The 18770-nt window shown below is 37.2% G+C and overlaps 1 protein-coding gene across 4 annotated transcripts; it reads left to right on the top strand.

Annotated features, from left to right (window-relative positions):
* The first annotated feature begins 655 nt into the window (after positions 1-655).
* LOC116716719 (coiled-coil domain-containing protein 30-like) lies at positions 656-17960 on the top strand. Of its 4 annotated transcripts, XR_004338605.1 has the most exons (16): positions 656-850; positions 1764-1859; positions 3200-3293; positions 3417-3582; positions 8547-8618; positions 9728-9843; positions 10858-10965; positions 12093-12194; positions 12459-12560; positions 13452-13550; positions 13622-13756; positions 13872-14446; positions 15359-15495; positions 15799-15916; positions 16875-16936; positions 17024-17960. XR_004338605.1 is itself a non-coding variant. In XM_032557536.1 (11 exons), exons 1-11 carry the CDS (start codon positions 845-847, stop codon positions 13980-13982), a joined length of 1113 nt encoding a protein of 370 aa, XP_032413427.1. In that variant the 5' UTR covers positions 656-844; the 3' UTR covers positions 13983-14450. The 4 variants fall into 4 exon arrangements, 1 of the variants encoding a protein (XP_032413427.1); XR_004338603.1 differs by lacking the exon at positions 3200-3293; XR_004338604.1 differs by lacking the exons at positions 3200-3293; positions 12459-12560.
* The last annotated feature ends 810 nt before the right edge of the window (positions 17961-18770 follow it).

An 18770-nucleotide genomic window follows, 5' to 3' on the forward strand; every position in this document is an offset into this window, starting at 1 on the left:
CTAAATATAAAAGACTATGGTTGGACCTAGACATTTATATTTATACATGAGCTTCCATCTGAGTCTTTTTGCATGGAAGAATGTGGAAATAATAAAAAAACATAACAGTCTTTTGATGTGCAAAGCCGAATTTGATTAAACTCAGTTCAGAAGAGAGTTTTAAAATATGTTAAGGATTATCATCCACCCCTTTTGGATTCTTGTTTTGTTTTTAGTTAAGTTGTGGAAGAAAAAAAAGGTAGGAGAAATGATCAACACGTCACCCAAACAACTTGACGTACCGAACAGTTTGGTAACCTGTGACGCCTTCAGGGACCACCGGACAAATCACTGCGGTTCAAACTTAATATCGCTCTCTTGCTGTCATTACTACCACAGAACGTGATTATACATACGGTACTTAAAAACAAAAATCATCTACGTTCATTTTTTTTAAAAACCCACAAACTTCTTGTAAAAGTGAAATTATCTAATCATTTTTTTTTTTTATTAAATGTAGCACTTTATTGATGCAACATGTGCTGCTTTTGCTATCAATATCTGTCTTCATGTAACACCAAATCACCAAAACACTTTTAACCCCAGAAATATAATGATTATGAGTTAAAGTACATCCAAATTACATCCACCTCTCCTACTCCTTTCTTCCAGATTCCCAGATAAATGAAGTTGCTAAAATGTTGTACCAGCAGGGTCTCACTGAGCTCATTCACAGCTCCCCCAGTGAGCAGGTGGCGTATCTCCTGGTGGAGAGGGCTTCCCTGCTTGAGATGAATCAGGATCCTGGTGATGGAGACCCAGAGAGTCGACTGAGGACCCACGCAGAACCACTGAACCCCGTCATATGTCGGTTGGTGAAACAGTAGTACTATTATTTTCGTGGTGTGTGGGTTTAATTTTTAAAGTCTTCACAGATAAAAACTGTCAAGGTAAAAAAGTGAGATTTATTGGAGTAGAATGTGTTTTTATCTCAGTCCAGTCCAGTGCTGAGACTCTAATGAATTCTGCTGCACTGGTCTGCAACCTGACCATTATAAACATTTGTCTATAATGCTGATTAAGACCAAAAAGTGAGTTCACACCACTCTGATTCTAAAGTCTCTGCGGGAGTGACAAGTGCATTTTTGAACTAATTTTAAGGTGCTTTAATTGCTTTTTGAAAGTATTAATTAGTCATAGTCAAAATCCTCTGACTATGATGATTCAGGTCACATGAGAAGGATTTTTGTGACTCTTTCATGTAAAAACCTAAACTAAATGTTGAATTAGATATGCTGACTATGATATTCATCTTTAGAACATTTATAATTTTTTTGAAGCTTTATTTTTGTTTGGTTTTGTTGCATTTTTAATATGATCTAAGCCCTTTTTTTATTTTTGAGTCTTTACAATTTTATAAAACAAAGATTTTTTGTTCAGTTACCGGTAATATTTGTTTTTCTTACAATGAAGTAAAATCTTACAAATTTAGAATTGTAATATTTCTAAATTATTTCCTCTTTACAATACATACTTATTACATACTCTGTTTCCTCAATTTTACAATTTATATATTATTTAGTTGGATTTGCTTAGTAATTATTTTTACTTTATCTGTAGTAGACTGAACATTTTGTTTGCATAATTAATCTTAAGCTGTTAACCCCATTAAAGCACTTTGCATTTGATTGATTGAATGATAGGTTGCAGCGGTAAAGTTTATATGTTTTCCTTTTTCTTGATTATTATATGAATAATTTCTGGTATTAATTGTAATTTTGCAGCCCACCCACAAGAGGTCCCCACGACCTTTACAAAGCTCCTGGAAGAAAATATTTGGACTCCATAAGACTTTGCAGAGCAAGCACACCTTCGTACCTGTATGTATACGAGCTTCTAACTGCAGTGCTAAGGAAACATGTTTAGCCCTCTTACAGACTTCTTCTGTTTTTGCTTCTGTGTTCCCTTTAAAAATGCGAGAAAAAAAATATCACACTAAGAAAACTTGTGTAAATACAAAATACAGTTTTCAAATTCTGATTTAATTTATGGATGGGAAACAAAACTATCCAAGCCAAGTCAGCTCAATATTAAAAACTAATAGCTCACTAAAGCTAGTACCAGGTTTTGATGAGTGTTTGGGGGATTTTTAACATAGAGCTCGGTTGGTTTGGATAACTTTCTTTTCTCAGAACATTTGTCCAGTATTACAGTTTTTCTCAATTACTTTGGTGCATTTCTCAGAACAGAACTGTAATTCTCAAAGCTACTTGCCCAACCTTCGTATTATTGCGTCTCTCATGCACATCAAGAAAAGCAGTTTCTCATTTCTTTCAACCAGTTGAAATGCTTTGATATATCCATGAAAGTGATTATGTACAGTTCTCTACTTTTTCCTACCTTTTCTGTTGCTTATGTCATGTTGACTGAAATGTGTAGTTATCTCTTGAATCATCTCAACCTAAACAACATTTAAGCAAAAGTCTTAACATGCAAAGTTGTAATAATATATTGGGCATATTTCTATACATTTTCATTAGTCTTTTCTTACTAAGTCTGTCCTGAGTTGGTACATTGCTCCCAGGTGAATCCTGACGTTCTCAAAATGTGTGAGGCATCAGCTCAACCAAAGATCGAGCAATTTTCTGAAGTAGCTCAAAGTTGCATCTCATGAACCATCAACTGTCCGGTATATAGATTATACTGTATAGCTGGAGCACAAGACGATGTTACGTTTCTGACAATGAAAAGACAAGGGACTGGACAGGATACTCTTGTATTGACAACATTACTAATCAGTTTGACTGTCTTATTTGTACTCGATGAAATAAGGACTTGTCTTATTGAGGCTTTGACGTGTTCACTGACACAGATATTTAATTTTGAGAAATGAGCTAAGGATTTTGAGAAAGACATTGGTTTTTGCAGGTAATCCATGGTGTTCTGTTTGTACAAACTGTTTTGAGAAATGTGTTTACCGTTTTGCAAATGTTGAGAATGATTCGAGAAATGCACCGAAGCGACTGAGAAAATCTGTAAAATATCTTTATTGATCTTGTAACAGCACTTTCATACTAAGCAGCATTGTATTCTGCATGGACTAACAAACTATGAAACTGCTTTTTTGTCATTTGGATGATCATGAAACTGACTTTGTGGGCATCTTCTGCATGCCAGTTTTTTTATTCTCTAACATCACTCTTTGTTTTGCCTTTTCCAGTGATACTAATCTTGCCAGCAGCAGATAAACTTTGCATGACAGAAGTTCAAGGTCCAACACCACTCATGCATCTTTCTCCAGATCGTATCTCAAGGTGTTGTCTCTGTCTCAGCTTGTTTTTGGATATTTTTACTCAAGTCTTTCTTTGTTATTTGCAAACATTTAAATTGCTTCAGATTTGTCCATTTTGGTAGCATGTGTCTTCATCCCCTTCCAGGGTGGGGAGACACCTTTGGCCGGTGAACCAAGACGTTTGGAGAAGGAGTGTTCCCGACTGGAGCGGGATGTGGAAGAAGGTTCCCGCAGGTTGGCCATGGCCCACAACGAGATCCGGCATTTGAAAGATGAACTGGAGTCTGCTCACTTTACCCAGAAAACATATGGTAAAACATATTAGTCAGTCACTTACAGAGTGGTAAAAATAGTCTGTTACAGATTACTTGTCTGTGTTTTTTGGTAACACCCAAATGTTTCCAATCAAATAAATTAAATAAATATAATGTTAGACAAAAATATATATACATATATATATATATAGCAGGGGTGGGCAACTCCAGGCCTCGAGGGCCGGTCTCCTGCAACTTTTAGATGCATCTCTACTTCAACACACCTGAGTCAAATAATGAGGTCATTAGCAGGACTCTGGAGAACTTGACTGCACTTAGGAGGTGATTCCGCTATTGGATTCAAGTGTGTTGGACCAGGGAGACATCTAAGAGTTGCAGGACACCAGCCCTCGAGGACCACGATTGCCCACCCCTGCTATATAGTATTAAAAAACAAGATCATCCCACTTCCCCATGCTGGAGATTTTAGTTTAACAGTAACAATAAATAAAGACCCAAAGTAAAATACTTATATTGATATTGGTTTACTTATAATAATAATACTTACATTTGTGGGAACACTTACAAGTAAAACAAGTAACTGTAACTTTGGTGTCAAATAATTACAATAATAGATTATTCTTGGTTTCTTTTCAGAAGGCCATCTGTAATAACTCACATTAAGATTATAATTAGAGTAACTAATAAGTAATGGTTATCATAAAATTATAAATGAATGCTAAATCAGAGAAGCTAAAGAAGTAATAAATGTGATTTTGATATTGAACTTGAAATGGTGTAAAACGTGTAACTGCAATTAAAGATCACTGATATGTTGGAGGTAGATGGTAGATAAAAGGTTAGGGGAAAAAGGGGAACTAACAGGAGAGCAGGGATGACCAATGCCTTACTTGGAAACAGATTGTTGAACAACTTAAACTTTTCAAAGACAAGGTTGTGCAGGCAACGGACGTAGGAGGACCGCTGAGCAACCCTGAGACATTAGCACAGACATCAAGACATAATGTCTCTAAGACAAAGATGGATATGAGATCTATCCAAGTGGACAGCCAATGAAACAGACACAGTAACAGTGCTAGCCAATGCAAACTCACCAAAAGGGTGGATAAACCCTATAAAAGGTGGGTCCAAAAGAGGAACCTTTGGTTGGATCTTTCAGGCAGCTTCAAGCCAAGATCGAGATGGACAAAAAAAACTCTGCAGCTGAAGAAGAGCCGGGGCCACAGAGCCGAAGACTGTCCTGCACATGGGGACCAACCCGTCAGCCCCGCAACATGTGGCTTCAAATCGCACTTCTCTCATCAGCTGGGTTCAGACCCCAAAGACAAAGATGAAGACCAAGGCAAAGATGAAGATAAAGGCAAAGACGAAGAACTGGTGCCTTCCTTCCATGAGGTCAGCTCGCCTACATCTCAACCGACCAGAAAGATCGTGAGACAAGATGAACTGAGCTTCAGAGCCGCAAGACAAGAAGCTGAGGAACGCTACACATATGAGGAGGTCACCCTAAGACCCGAGACCTACTGCTCTAATTCGGTACTCTTTCTGCCAGCACCCAAGTCCAGAGACGCCCAAGTCACCATCCATGCAGAGACGAAAGCTCATCAGACCTACAGAGATCCGGCCTTCGACGATCAACCTCCTCCTCCTCCTGCTGCAACACCTTCTTCATCATCAGGCCAGTTCTGGGGTTCGAAACGCCAAACTCCATCCATCTCTCTCAAAGGTTTCCTTTTTAGTTCTCAGTGTCAGCATTAGGGAAAGATAGGCTAAATGATTGATTTTACTTATTTGATTATTTTTGCTGATTAATTAAGCTGTACTGACCCTTGCAAAATTGCCTTACTAATAAGATCTTTAGCATAAAGAAAATCTAAAAGATGTTGTGGACATTCAATTAATGAGTCACCTCAGAGTCCTTCTATAGTTGTAAAATAGATATGATGTTTGATTCTGGGGAGGAAAAGGTGTAAAATATTTTATAGGTTGCTTTTAGCCCAAAACTATATATAAAACAACATCCTTGGGACTCGACCTGAGTCACTAAAACCAACCTGGTTCAGTAACAAGTGCAAGCTGCAATAAAGAGAAAGAGTGACTGTTAACAGGTGTGCTCTGTGAAACTAGTTGGCTGCAGGCTGCTCAGTCTGGCTAGTTCATAGGGGGAAGAAGGGCGGGGCATCTGAATGGAGGTCGTCAGAAACCAGCTTTAAACAGAGTTTACTTCAGTTCTGGACAGGGCAAATCCCAGCAGATTTAGGAAACTCATTTCACCCGTTAGACCACAGGTGTCAAACTCCAGTCCTCAAGAGTAGGTATCCTGCAGTTTTTAGATGTGCCACAGGTACAAAACACTGGAATAAAATGGCTTAATTGCCTCCTCCTTGTGTAGATCAGTTCTCCAGAGCCTTGCTAATGATCTAATTATTCTATTCAGGTGTGATGCAGCAGAGACACATCTCAAATTTGCAGGACAGCGGCCCTCGAGGACTAAAGTTTGACACCCCTGCATTAGACGGAGAGCTGGTAGCACATCTCCCCTCTCAGAAGAAGAAGTAGAGAGTAGAGAGAGAAAGGGGGGGGGAGTGTTGTGCAGCAACAACTATATATTATATGTATATATATAGTTGTTGCTGCACAATAGTCTCTGGGTGTTTTGTAGTGATGGTGAGATGAAGCCTCATGAGGCATTGAACCACTTGAGCCAACTGGTTCGAGAAAGGGTTCATTTCTTGAGGCTTCATGTGCACACGAAACCACCTACTGGCCAGGTGTATAATCACAGCCAGCTGTATCTTAACATGTGTGATGCATTGAATTTTTGTCTATTATGGCTCTTTGGAATGACGTCACAAAAGGTGTAGGACGAAATCATTTGTCTACATAAATTATGTATACACATATGTGTATAATAAAATATTGTTTGAATGTTTTCTCTGTGTGTAATTATTCCCAAAATAGTAGTATCATGTGATATGGCATGTTGTGTAATAAAATTTTTCTGTGACTCTAGAAAAATGGCCTGGGCTTAATCAGGCAGAGGACAGTGAAAGTGCTTGTGGAACTAGGGAGGGGGTAGTGAATAGGCTAATGCTTGTGTAACTTAGACTTAATAAAAATGCATGAAATGCAATTTCTCCACAGTTTTTGGTTTCAAACGATTTCTCTTTTTTGACACTACATGGATGAGGTGTTATTATTGTACCCCAACTCCTTGGAGCACAATAAACACCTCACCTTTACAGAAAATAAGAAACAGTGAAAAATACAGTTCCTCATAAGCAAACCTAATGCATCTGCAAATGTTCAGTTCACCTTACCTTGTTAGGGCTTATCAAATCAAAATGTTCCCACATAGGGGAAATCCTCCTCTTTCTCGCCGGCTCCATCCTACTCCTATCCTGTCCTGCGCTCCTAAATCTCCTACCTACCTACTATTAAGGAAGAGGATCATTTAATGCTAGCTTTGGACAAAACGTTTGGCTCCTGCTTCCTCTTTTAATTTTGCCCGGGATCTTCGACGAGTGACGTTCTCAGTGGGCGACGTGGAGCGACGACGTGCTGCTAAAACGAAACAACAACAAAACGTGTTGACGTCACAAATCACAGAGTTTAATCTCATACAAAGCAATCGACAACAAAGCTGCAGAGGAACAGAGATATACATGTTATACAGACAAGGGGAAACAGACAACACGAAACACAGAGACATACAAAGGCGCCCACGTGGAGTAAAAAGATGGAAAAAACTCTCCGCCTCTCGGGTACGGACCTGGAATTATAAACTAAAAGGTGTTTCCCTATTTAATATATGCAGTCAAGGCGTTCCGTTCTTTGACCACTCAGAGACCTGCCCCGGCCCCCAAAGAAACCCCGGAAACTCCCCTTCCCACAGCTCAGCTTCCAAGGTGATCTGCTTTTTGTCCAAGCGAAAGGGGGGCCGCTCCGTGTCCCTCTCCGCCTGATACGGGAGAGGCGCCAAAGAGTCTGTAACTCCTATCGGAATGTAAATTTTATTGCTTTGTGTCTGTCAAAGGGGGAGGAAAACAGGCCCTGCTTTGTCTGCTTTCCGCATCTCAGACGAGACCTGTTCCAAATAAGAGTATTGTATATAACTGTTACACATGTCGTATATTGGCTATATTAAACACCAAAAAATAATCATTTTTCTTAACACTACCTACCTACCTAAACTCTCCAAACACCAAACCAACTGTCTCAAACTAAATAACCACTATCCAAACTCTGCTATCCAAACTATCAAAACTCTATCTACTCTCTCAACTGACCACAACCCACATTTTGAATGCAGCCTGTGGGGATTCTAAAGCTGTCAAACCCCGCGCCAAACTCTGAGCCACTTCCCGAAGCAGTCACGTGGTACAGCCAGGCAGCGAGGCTTCGGACGTCATCGTTTTCGGCTCCTCCCCTAAATGAAGCAAGCCTCGATACGCGCTTTACGGAAATTCCCCCTCCATTACTCGACACACGCCTCGAAGCCTCGGCACATCACGTAACATCACTAGTGTTTTGTGACTTCCTGGATGAGTTGTTGATGCACTCAGAGTATTTTTGGTAAGCTGTACAAGTGGCTTTGTTACCCTTCCCAGGCAAAAACGTTTTTACTAGAATTTCTTTAGATTGTTTTTCATTTTTTTAGATAACATTAGGTGTCCCAAAATTAGTGTTAATCCATGATTTAACTGGGAAGAAATTACGTTTTTACAAAAGCCCAGGTTGGTTTGAGTAGCTTTGTTTCCTGAAAACTACCGTCTTGTATTTAATTAGATTATTGTCTGAAGTAAAACTTTCATGTTCTGAAAATCTGTGGAAAAAAAGAACAGAGGAAATCTTAAGATTTCTCATAGCTGATCCTAAGACTATGAATTGAAACGATTGTTTTCACCGCTCTTTTTGCCAGCCACTGTTTTAAGAAGAAAACAGTGGCTGTAAGTGTAATATTACATTTAAATGTAATATTTCTGCTTTCTGTGTTTCAGAGCCTGAGCTGCAGTCAGCACAGGAGGAGGTGAAGCAGCTCAGGAAGGAAGTAGGAAAACTAAAAGAATATGGTAAGCCATTATTCCCGGTTGTGTTTTAACTAACAATGTTATTTGCACAGTTAAACATGAACTAAAAAAAAAAAAACCAAACATACCACAACATGTACAAAAACTGACCAGCTTAACATCAGTGATCTGAAGGAAGCATAATTTGCTCCAGTATTTCCTGGCAGAGATCTGTGGCGACTTTAATTGTGATAAAACCAACATTAGCAGATGGCTTGACTCCCCAAATCATTACCAAGGGTGGAATTTCTTATCTTAAAAATCTCCCCATTACTCTTGAATGGCCTTTGTTGTACGATTGCTTCATTCAGCTTTAGTTTAAAATTTTTTGGACAGCACATAGTGTCACAATGTAACTGTTTCCCTGGAGGCCTTGCATTTTAATAGAAAGGTTATATAAAAGTAAGACCAGCGCCAGTTAGGCTTACAAGCAAATAAAACCCATTTCGTTTCATAAAAAGGGACTCTAGAGCCAAAAAAAGACCCCCTGGAGGGGTTAAAAAAAAGTGTTTGTCTGCTAGAAAACCTACAGAGAGCGAAACTGACACTTAAACTGACTGAGAAGTGTGATTTCTGACAAGATTCAGGTGGTTGATTACAAACCGTGTGCATCTATGAGAGACCACAAACAGGTAGACTGAGGGAAGGAGACTAACACAGGGGAGCTGAATCAAGACTCAGTGGGATAAAATAATAACACCGTTTAAACATCCAACTGCATAAATATCAGAACATAAGATGACAAAAATAAAGAGGAATGAACTGAGTACGGCAAAACGTATATGGACATAAACAAACTTTATCAAAATACAAACAGAAAACTAAAACCCAAACTACCCAGGATTGTGACAAAATCAACAGACATAATGGCTTAAAAGTCTAAACTAAATCCTATGTGTCTCAGATTTTTAACAACATAAATGAGAAAAATGTACTTTTATGATTTTCTAGTGCATTGATAGGAAGCTGTATTATATTTAGATGGTTATTTGAATATATGAGACATTATGAAAACAACTACTGCTTCACTAAAATAAAACAACATAATTTGTGAATATTTATTACTAATATTCATGCGAGTCAATAACTTAAAATTCTTATTTTATATAAAGAAATGGTTGAGCTGCGGAAGGCCAAAGAGCTTAATGACCGTCTGGACCTTGAGATCAGAGCCTTGAGAAACAGAGTCCGCTCCCTGGATGCAGAGAAAAAGTCTCTGGAGAAGACGGTAAGAAACTTTCTGACACAAAACAGTTTTCATGAAGGGCAGATATGAACCACCCAAACCACACTTATGTCCTGTATGTTGCAGATTACAGCTGGAAGATAAAAGAGAAGAATTTTAAATTCTTCTAGTCAGGAGTGAACATACAATCACAATGTGCACTTTAATTTATTCTGGATATTTTATGATCCACATTGAATCAAAGTGGGTACAAATGTGTGTCCCCATTGATATTTGGATAAATGTCAATAAAAATGAGCAGATAAAGTATTATTTTGGAGCAAACATAAATGTTCACATTTAATTCTGACAGAATTGGAAGAGTTTTTTTAAATATCTTGGTTTCCTGTCTTTTAAAGATGGTCTATGCATTTTCAAATGGGTTTTGGTTGAAATAATAACATGCTTTATCTATTTGGGGAAAAAATCTTCCTTAATTGGAAAAGAAAATTAGAAAAAAGTAAATAATAAATTTAAAGATCTGTTTTAAGAAAACTAGGGCCAACCTAGTTTTGCAATGAGAGAATGCTTTGCTGTTTTTTCCAAACAAAACTGTTAAATTCTCACGTAGAAGTGAAGAAACAGAAACCACTCTGGTTGTCTATTTATAGACATTTCAGTAAATGTTTGATCATCCTTCTGATGGTTTCTGTCTGACTGTAAAAGGACTGCAGTGCAGGGAAATAGTAAATCACAGTATTTGTCGTCATCCTTGAGAAAGATCCTGGTTTAATTCATTAATCCTGTTTTAAAGAATAATTTTTTTTGTGAATGAACTTTAGCAAAAATTATTGAATCATAATTTATAAACTGCTACAGCATTTTACAACTGACTTTTAAAATGTTACAATTCAGTGTGAAAATCAGTTTGATCCTGAGCTTCGGTCTAACGGCTAAATCAAACGGCACATTTGAATGTTTTTATTTAAAAAATACTGCAAGTTGTTACTAGTTGAAAAAATAACAACTAATAACAGATGAGTTGCATCTGAGCGGTTCTGAATCTGTTTGTTTTAGATGGCGTGTCAGCAGGAGGACGTTGAGAGGTTGGAATCAGCCCTGCAGGGGCAGCAGCGGATATTAATGATAGAGGTACAAGCTGACCAGGACAGAGAAGAAGATAAAGTAAGTCTCTTCATTTGAACCGGTAATACAGAACATGATCCAATACATCCAGAGCCTTTCATTAGCTAGATTGTGATCCTGGCTGATTCAGGTGTGCATTATTGAGACTTTAACACAGTTTTGATCTGTCTGAGCTGCGTTTTTCTGGAGATGTTTCAGCTACAAACTCTTTGGAAGCTTCATTATGCAATATAGGAGAGTGAATTATGTTGAACATTTCAAAGCTCTGCGTCTTAACCCATAAACCAGGACTGCGGTGAAACATCTGATGACTTGATACCTTTTGTTAAATAAACCAGCAGGTTGCACCATGAAACTAGTGCCGCCAGCTTCAGAAACGATGAAAAGATGCAAACATAGGAGAGAAAATCTCCCATTCATCATTCTGATGGCAGTTGTGTCTATTTTTGGACCATTCCAACAAGTTGATCATTGCACAAAAGTTGTTGGTTTGGTCTAACAGGAGAGTAACAGAAAAAGAGGGACTATGGGATTGGCCTGTTAATGTGTATATATAAAAAAATAATCAATCAAAAACATTAATTTAATGTTTGGGTGCTGTATGGGAGACAGGAACTGCAATTTCCCCGAGGGAAAGTCCCAAAGAGATTAATATTTTTATTCTATTTTTAAAGCCATTCAAGATCCACATGTTGATTTCCTCTTTATAGAGACAGAAAAAGGTAGTGTGAGGACAAGTTCACAGTGTCTAAAACCATTTTATTTAATGGTAAAATGTATAGTAGATATCCAAAATAACTGTTTTCACTTCTTAGCTGACCACCAGCAGGAGTTGGGTTCAGCTGTTATGCGAAACATTTCAGGCCCGTGACTTTGTAAGAGCAGTTTGTAAATGTGAACTTTTATGTGATGTTGTCATCTTAAAGACCAACTACAAGGTGATGAGACTGAATGCATCTTGAATAAGAAAATATTGGCATGATTTCAAATTACTTGGTAACAAACAACAACAAAAAGCATTAATCTGAGCACTTGATGGACCGGTTGAGGTGTTTTCTTTTGAACAATCTGTTGCATCTCCTTGGAAACCACCTGTGCTGTTATTGACATAATTCAAAATATTCACCTAACGAACTGAAAGAGATTTGCTGTGGTTTTTCCTGCAGATGCAAGGAGCTGAACTGACGACGGACGATAAATCACACATAATTTTGCAAGAATACTTAACTGCACAGACACAACAAGCCATGGAGAAAAAGGAGGGAGGTGTAAGTAGACACAGTTACTGGTGAAAGACGGACATTTGAATCGGCTTCTTCATACAGAAAAATATTTCCTGTTTGTGAAATCGTCTTTATTTGTTGTAACGGTGAAAGTTTCAGTGCTCGATGTTCTTGTCTGTGTACCTTCTTGAATTGATTTGAAAACTTTATTTCTTGTTACAAACTCTAAACCATTGAAATGTTTAACTTCCATGCAAACTACCAGGTATTATTTTGCCGCTGCTGATCTGTGTGATGTTGTTGTCGTAGGTTGAATCTCTGCAGGAGGTAGTGAAGCAGTTGGAGTTGGCCGTAAGGAACCTTCAGGGTTCTTACACGCTTCCGATAGGCCAAGCTAGTGATTTAACGAATGTATGTCCAGGCAGAAACACCGTTAGTTTTGAGGCTTACTTCTGTCTTTCATCTTGTACACTTCATTGGAAAAAGTCTTTTCCTCTTGCAGATTTCTTCTATTTTTACTTTTTGTCTGATGTTTTATAGCATCAAGCAAAATTTGATATCAAACGAACATGAATAAACAATCTTCTAACTGGTATTAGCACTCCTAGCATCAATAACTGCTAGTCAGGATTTGAAGAATGCTTTAGAATTGTTTTAATTCGACCACGTTGGAGTGTTTTCACCCAAAATTGGCCTGTTGATTTATTGACCATCAGCAACAGGCTGAGCCAATCAAAAACTGAGTTTTAGTTTTTTACTGTCTTAATTAATAACGATGCTTGGCTGAACCACATGGGAAAAAGTACCAACATCAAATCTAATGGTGCACACAAACTCTAACCATCTTAGCAAAGATTTTAGTTTTTCCCAGTGTCTCTAAATGCAGCTGTGATTTATTTATTCACTTTTAACAGAATAGCAGTATCCCATGCTGAGAAAATACATTTATTATTCAATAATAACCACAATGGTGGGCTTTATTAAAGATATTATAACCTACTTTCTCATTTTATTTTAGTGTTTTTGTATCCTAACAAAGCAATGTCTTAAATCAATGCTTATTGTTAATTAACAAGATGGGCAGTTATTGTTTTTGTTTGGTTTAAATATCTTTTTTCCCTCTATAAATTTAATCTAAAGAGAGACAAAAAAAGAACAAGAATAAATCTGGAAGGGGCAAATACTGTTTTGCAGCTCTTTGTGTTGCTCTGTTGCCATCTTTATTTATTATAAACACTATAAATATTTTTGAGTGAAAGTCCAAAATTGTTGTTGCATGACTAGATTTTTATTTATTTTCAGTTCACGACAACAGACGAAACTCTGGTCGATGAAACCAGCAAGGATGAGCAAGATGAGCTCGGTTTTCAAACAAAGTGCCTCATGGAGAAGCAGCCAGAAGTGAGTGACCAGACACATGCAAAACAAATATAATGTGGTTTGTATTTAAATATAGCTTCTTGCTCTTGCAGGACGAGTGTCTTCAAGTTTTACAGAATTACCAAAGCAACATTAACGACTTTATAACTGTTAGAGACATCTGCTCACAGCTGGAACAATCCAGCAGGACAGAAGAGTTTCCCTCACAGGACAGCTCCACACTCGAGGTAATCCGTGTTACCCGGCCAGATCAGTTTTTAGTCCGTTTTGTTATTCATGACATGCAACAAGTGAGATCCCGACAGTTCCTCTTCCTGTTTTTGTTTATGTTCTGCAATGAAGGAGAGTTCTGAATGTCCCGAAGGGAGGCAGGCTCCGATGTTTGATGAAGAAGAGCGTGAGACATACAAGGAGCAGATCTGTAAAGCCCTTAACTGTATTGATGAGGAGTGAAGGTAACACGCCTTTATTAGTGTTTTGTTTATAAATATAACTTGCTTTTTTCAGTAAAGCTGGGAAGTTGCTTTTAATTATACCACAAAAAACTTTGATTTATAATCAGCTTCTTTGACTCAATTACTGTCCAATCTACTGTTAAAATGTAAACAAATATTTTGGACTGGAGTCAGTGAAGCCACATGGGCTTGAAAGTCCTTTTTGCGTGAAATTCATTCTAAATTAACTTCTCGGCCATTTTTAAAAGTTTGTATGATTAGAATCTGTTTTATCTGTTTTCACATCACACCTGTTTGTTGTGTCCATCGACTGTGTCTAGCAAATACCACAATATGAAGGAGAGACTATTGGAAAAACTCTCCCGAGCCAAACAGAAACTGGATGAAGAAACCATGTGGCGGGACAAGAAGATAAACAATTTGGAGAGGGAGTTGTCCTTGTGCTACCACTCATTGAAAAAGGTGAGTCTGCAGATCTGTCGCTGTTTATGAAACATGCATTAATGAAGGATTTTGGTTAGCACTAATTATTTGGTACAGGGATGTCGAACCTTTTTGTAACGTGAGCCGAAACTGTCAAGTCAAAAGCACCCACAGGCCCAAAAAAATTATATTTTTAATAAAAGCTCATACTGTGACTTTTTGTTTACTTATTCAGTAATGTAAAGGTTGAATTAAACAAATAAATTAGATGTGTTTTTTGTTGGAAAGTGATGCGTAAACTATTGTAGAGCTAAAACTCTTAGGAGGTTTGCCCTATTGGAAGAAATATTTATCAGGCACCCAATGAAAGAAATAATAAAAAAAGTGAATTCAAACTCTGCCTTTGGAACTGGATGGAACTTGTTCTTGCAAAGATGACAAATAATGTGGTTATTTAAAGATGAATACTATAAGAAGATTTTAAGATGATTTCAATTTGTCAGTAATAATTAAATATAAAGTTTCCGTCTGCATCAGCCACCTGTGATGTGTTCTGTGTTGCTCTTGAATGTCAGCCAGCGGGCCGCACAAAATCAGTCTAGGGAGCATAACTGGCCCCCGGCCCACACTTTGAACACCCCTGATTTAGTATTTTTAACCCTGTTTTTTCTAAAAGGACTTTTCATAAGCACCCAGTAAACTGGAAACAGTGATTTAACTAAACCTTCGTGAGGATAAAAGTTTTTTTTCTTCCTCTCTCATCTTCATTTGTCTTTCTTAAAACTGTACCAACCCTAATGTGATTTCTAAGTCAGCTTCCAGTGAAAATTAACTTGTATTGAGGGCAGTTGTGCATTGAGTCACCTAGCGGTTGGATTGTCTGAGTCATTAGTCATGTACCTCTTGTAAAGACAAGAAAGCTGAACTTTACCGTTATCGTTTTTGTACCAGGAGAAAGAAATCGTTGAGTGCATAAGAGTGGAAAACGAGCGTCTGCTTGGCGAGAGGAGGAAGCTGTTACAGCAGCTCAGTGAGGAGGATGACAACATGAAAAACATCAAATTAACAGCCTGCGTGTCTAAAAACAGGTGCTGAAATCCACTGAAATGGAACATTATATTTTAAGTTGTGATCAGAGGACATCTCCTACAGCAGCGCTAGATAATGCTCAAAGTCATAAGATGTGAAAGTGACGCATGTGTACTTTCTGACTTTGATTTTCAGTGCTATAAAGAAGAATAATTAAAGTAATTATGTCGTTTCTAAGGTCGTGATTAGGAAATGCATCACATTTACTTGAGGATTTTAAATTTACACTGCCAGTCGTTCTTCGTGACGGATTCTTCCGGCCCAGAAGTCTTGTTCTGATGTGTGTTTGTTTCCATCTCAAGGGTGCAGTATTTAGAGACGGAGAACAAGAATCTGGGGAACAAAGTTCTGCATCTGTCCAACCAGATTTCCACCATGGAACGCAAGTTGCAGAACATGCAGTTTATGCATTTTGCTGAGGTAAATGTCACCGTTAAAAATCCTCAACTCAATAACAAACTCAGTTTAGAACAATATTAGTAAGATGGGGTTTTATCAATATTAGTTTAAGAGCTTAAGAAGCCTAATTTATGCAACATCGACCATTACACATTATATTTAACAAGACAAAGTTAAATGTGTTTTATTATTAAAGTTTTATTGAAATACATTGAAAAAAAGTTCCTCAACTCTTGGTAGATGCATTTTACAAAAAACTATGCTACAGTCACAGAATGAAAAGTTTAAAGGAGGTAAAACTATTGAACAGATAAACAGAGGAAATTAAACCTCTAATTGGCCTCACATCAAAACGATCACTCAACTACAGAGTGAAAGTAAACTCAAGCATACTGTTTTTAGTTTCTTGGAGAGGTAGAAAATTAATTTAAAACTAATTTATATTGCAAAACTACTGCGTTAGGTTTTTTTAGGGCAAATTCTTATCAAAAATACTGTCTATGATTCTGTTCAGTGAAAGCCACAAAAGCTGATTAGTTTTTATAGGGATTATTTAAACGAATCTGAATTTTCCAGAGTAAAAAGTTATTTTATTTCATAGTATGATGAAGATATAAAAAGTGAATAATATCTAATGTTTTACGAATTATGCAATACATAAGACTAAATAAGGAATAAACTAACTTTTGAATTTTAACCAGTCATTTTTCCTTTCATTGACATTTGAAGCTGTGGTGCTGTCTTGCCCAGCATCAAGTTTTGTTTTATTTGAGCTTTTTTTTTTTTGCTTGGTTCTGTGCTGTGGATTCTGATCAGATATGTTCTAGATAGCCATCAGTGCTAGATGGTGTTTTGTTTGCTTACCGTTATGAAACAGAAACATAAAGGCATAAAATATTTATCCAAAGTGTCACAAATTACGTTGTTAGCCAAATTAATCATTAATAACAAATCTGATGTTTTGGTTTGACTCCATTAGGAACTTCAGAAAATGTCAACTCTCCCACAGAAACTTTCGCCTGTCTCTGTTCAGACAGCGAGGTGAGCCTGACTCCGAGTCCAAACTAGCTGGTCAAACGTCTGATTGGTAAAATAAATATAATGTTTGTGTTCTTTCTGTTTTTAAAGGATGATGCTGTCTGAGATTCAGGACCTTTCGGAGGTTCCTCCAGAGTGCGACGCCAAGCAGACAGATCTGACTTTCTCCCCTGATGGTTTAGCCTCTGTGGCCTTGAATCGAACCACAGAGCTCGGCTACCTCAACCTGACTTCACTCCAGAGTCTCTCAGACAAGTCAAATCCAGATTCTGGTCTCGTTACCTCTGAAAATACAGCTCCCTGAGCTTTTCTATCTAAAATATGATTAAACTGCGCTGAAACTATTGTGTTCGCCTTTTAATTTAAGTTATTTGTCCTGTGTTTTTCCACCCCAGTTTGTGAGGAGTAGTCATAGGGAAATCATTTGGACTTTATTTTTGCTTAGGCTTAAACGAGAAAGAAAAACTGAGCAGAAAAACTTACCGCCGCCACCGGATATTAATGATGAACTATATGTGACAGCAGGAAAAGTAAAATTTCCACTCGGCTTTTTTTGTTAAAACCACAGGCGAAAAAAACTAAATGAGCTCCACTGTGGTTGCGGCCTCTTTTTCTTTGTACACTTCCTGCACTACTACGTTTATGCTTTTTCAAAAACGGCAAAGAAAAGATGAAATCATTGCCATATTTTATTTGCTTCAAAGGTTTTACATTCATATAATTCAAGCTCTTACACAGAAAATTGATAAAGTTCAAAAGTTCCATAAATACGAAAATATGATGCTGACTGGAGTGCAGTATTTGAGGTTTCAGTGCAAAGTGATATAAAAAAAATTATTTCACTGTCAACATGATAGAACATCTCTGAATAGGAGAGAGTTTTAAAACATGAAGGAAATAATGGAACATTCAAATAAAAATGCGCTTTCAATTAAAAAAAAAAAACAATAAAAAGTACCGGTAGAAATGCCCACTTGCAAAAACATATTTTCCAAGGTTAGCTCATTGTGCAAAAAAAAAAAAAAAACAGCATTCAAACGGCATCGTTTAAGAATTTCATTTGGTTTAAAAATGTAAGTTAAACTAAGAAATAAAACGTGTAAAAACGTAACCAGCTAAAATCTGGTTCACAGATCAGTAAATACAAAATCAACAAATCAGAGTTTTAAGTAGGATTTCAAGACAAAACATGTTAAATATCTAAAATATGATCTGTGGTTCAAGTACCTGCAATCTTAATATGTATAATTTATGCACTATTTAAGAAAATACAAGTGAAGTAATCTAGTCAAAACCGACCAACCATATTCAAAATTAGCTGCCTGAGTTGAGCTGCAGCACCAAAAACACAATTTTACTTCCAGTAAATGATCACAACAATAAATTAATATACCATGAAATTGATTAATTTGATAAAATCCATTGTCACACGTTCCTCCATAACTTATCAAGAGTTTTACTACAAAAAGTTTTTACCCCCTGACAGATTTATTCAGTCTTGCAAACTAAAACTGTAGCAAAAGCAGAAACAACTTCAGTATAATAGATGAGAAAAAAACTGTGAAATACAAACTGCCTTGTGTGGAAAAAAACAAACAACTGTAACAAGGTTACTCACTGAGATCTTTCTCAGTGAGTCTGATCCTGGTTAAAAGTTTAAGAAGGTGATGTAGAAAACGACGCTGTAATAGGACAATCCTACAGGGGAAAAAAGGACGAATAAATTTCCACTAAAAATCTCAGAAATTTTGAGATCCTCATAATTTACTACAGTAAAATTTAACATTTCTGAGTTTGAAAAGTTTAACATTTTTACCTATTGGCAATTTTCTGAGTT

This window comes from Xiphophorus hellerii, unplaced genomic scaffold (assembly GCF_003331165.1).
Source record: "Xiphophorus hellerii strain 12219 unplaced genomic scaffold, Xiphophorus_hellerii-4.1 PGA_scaffold_82__1_contigs__length_105542, whole genome shotgun sequence".
NCBI lineage: Eukaryota > Metazoa > Chordata > Actinopteri > Cyprinodontiformes > Poeciliidae > Xiphophorus > Xiphophorus hellerii.

Bases quoted from the DNA above. Each gene is read 5' to 3' on its own strand.
- LOC116716719 (XM_032557536.1), top strand. The intron at 8,619-9,727 runs GTAAGCCATTAT...TTTTATATAAAG, and splicing joins AGGAAAACTAAAAGAATATG to AAATGGTTGAGCTGCGGAAG. The intron at 12,195-12,458 runs GTAAGTAGACAC...TTGTTGTCGTAG, and splicing joins TGGAGAAAAAGGAGGGAGGT to GTTGAATCTCTGCAGGAGGT.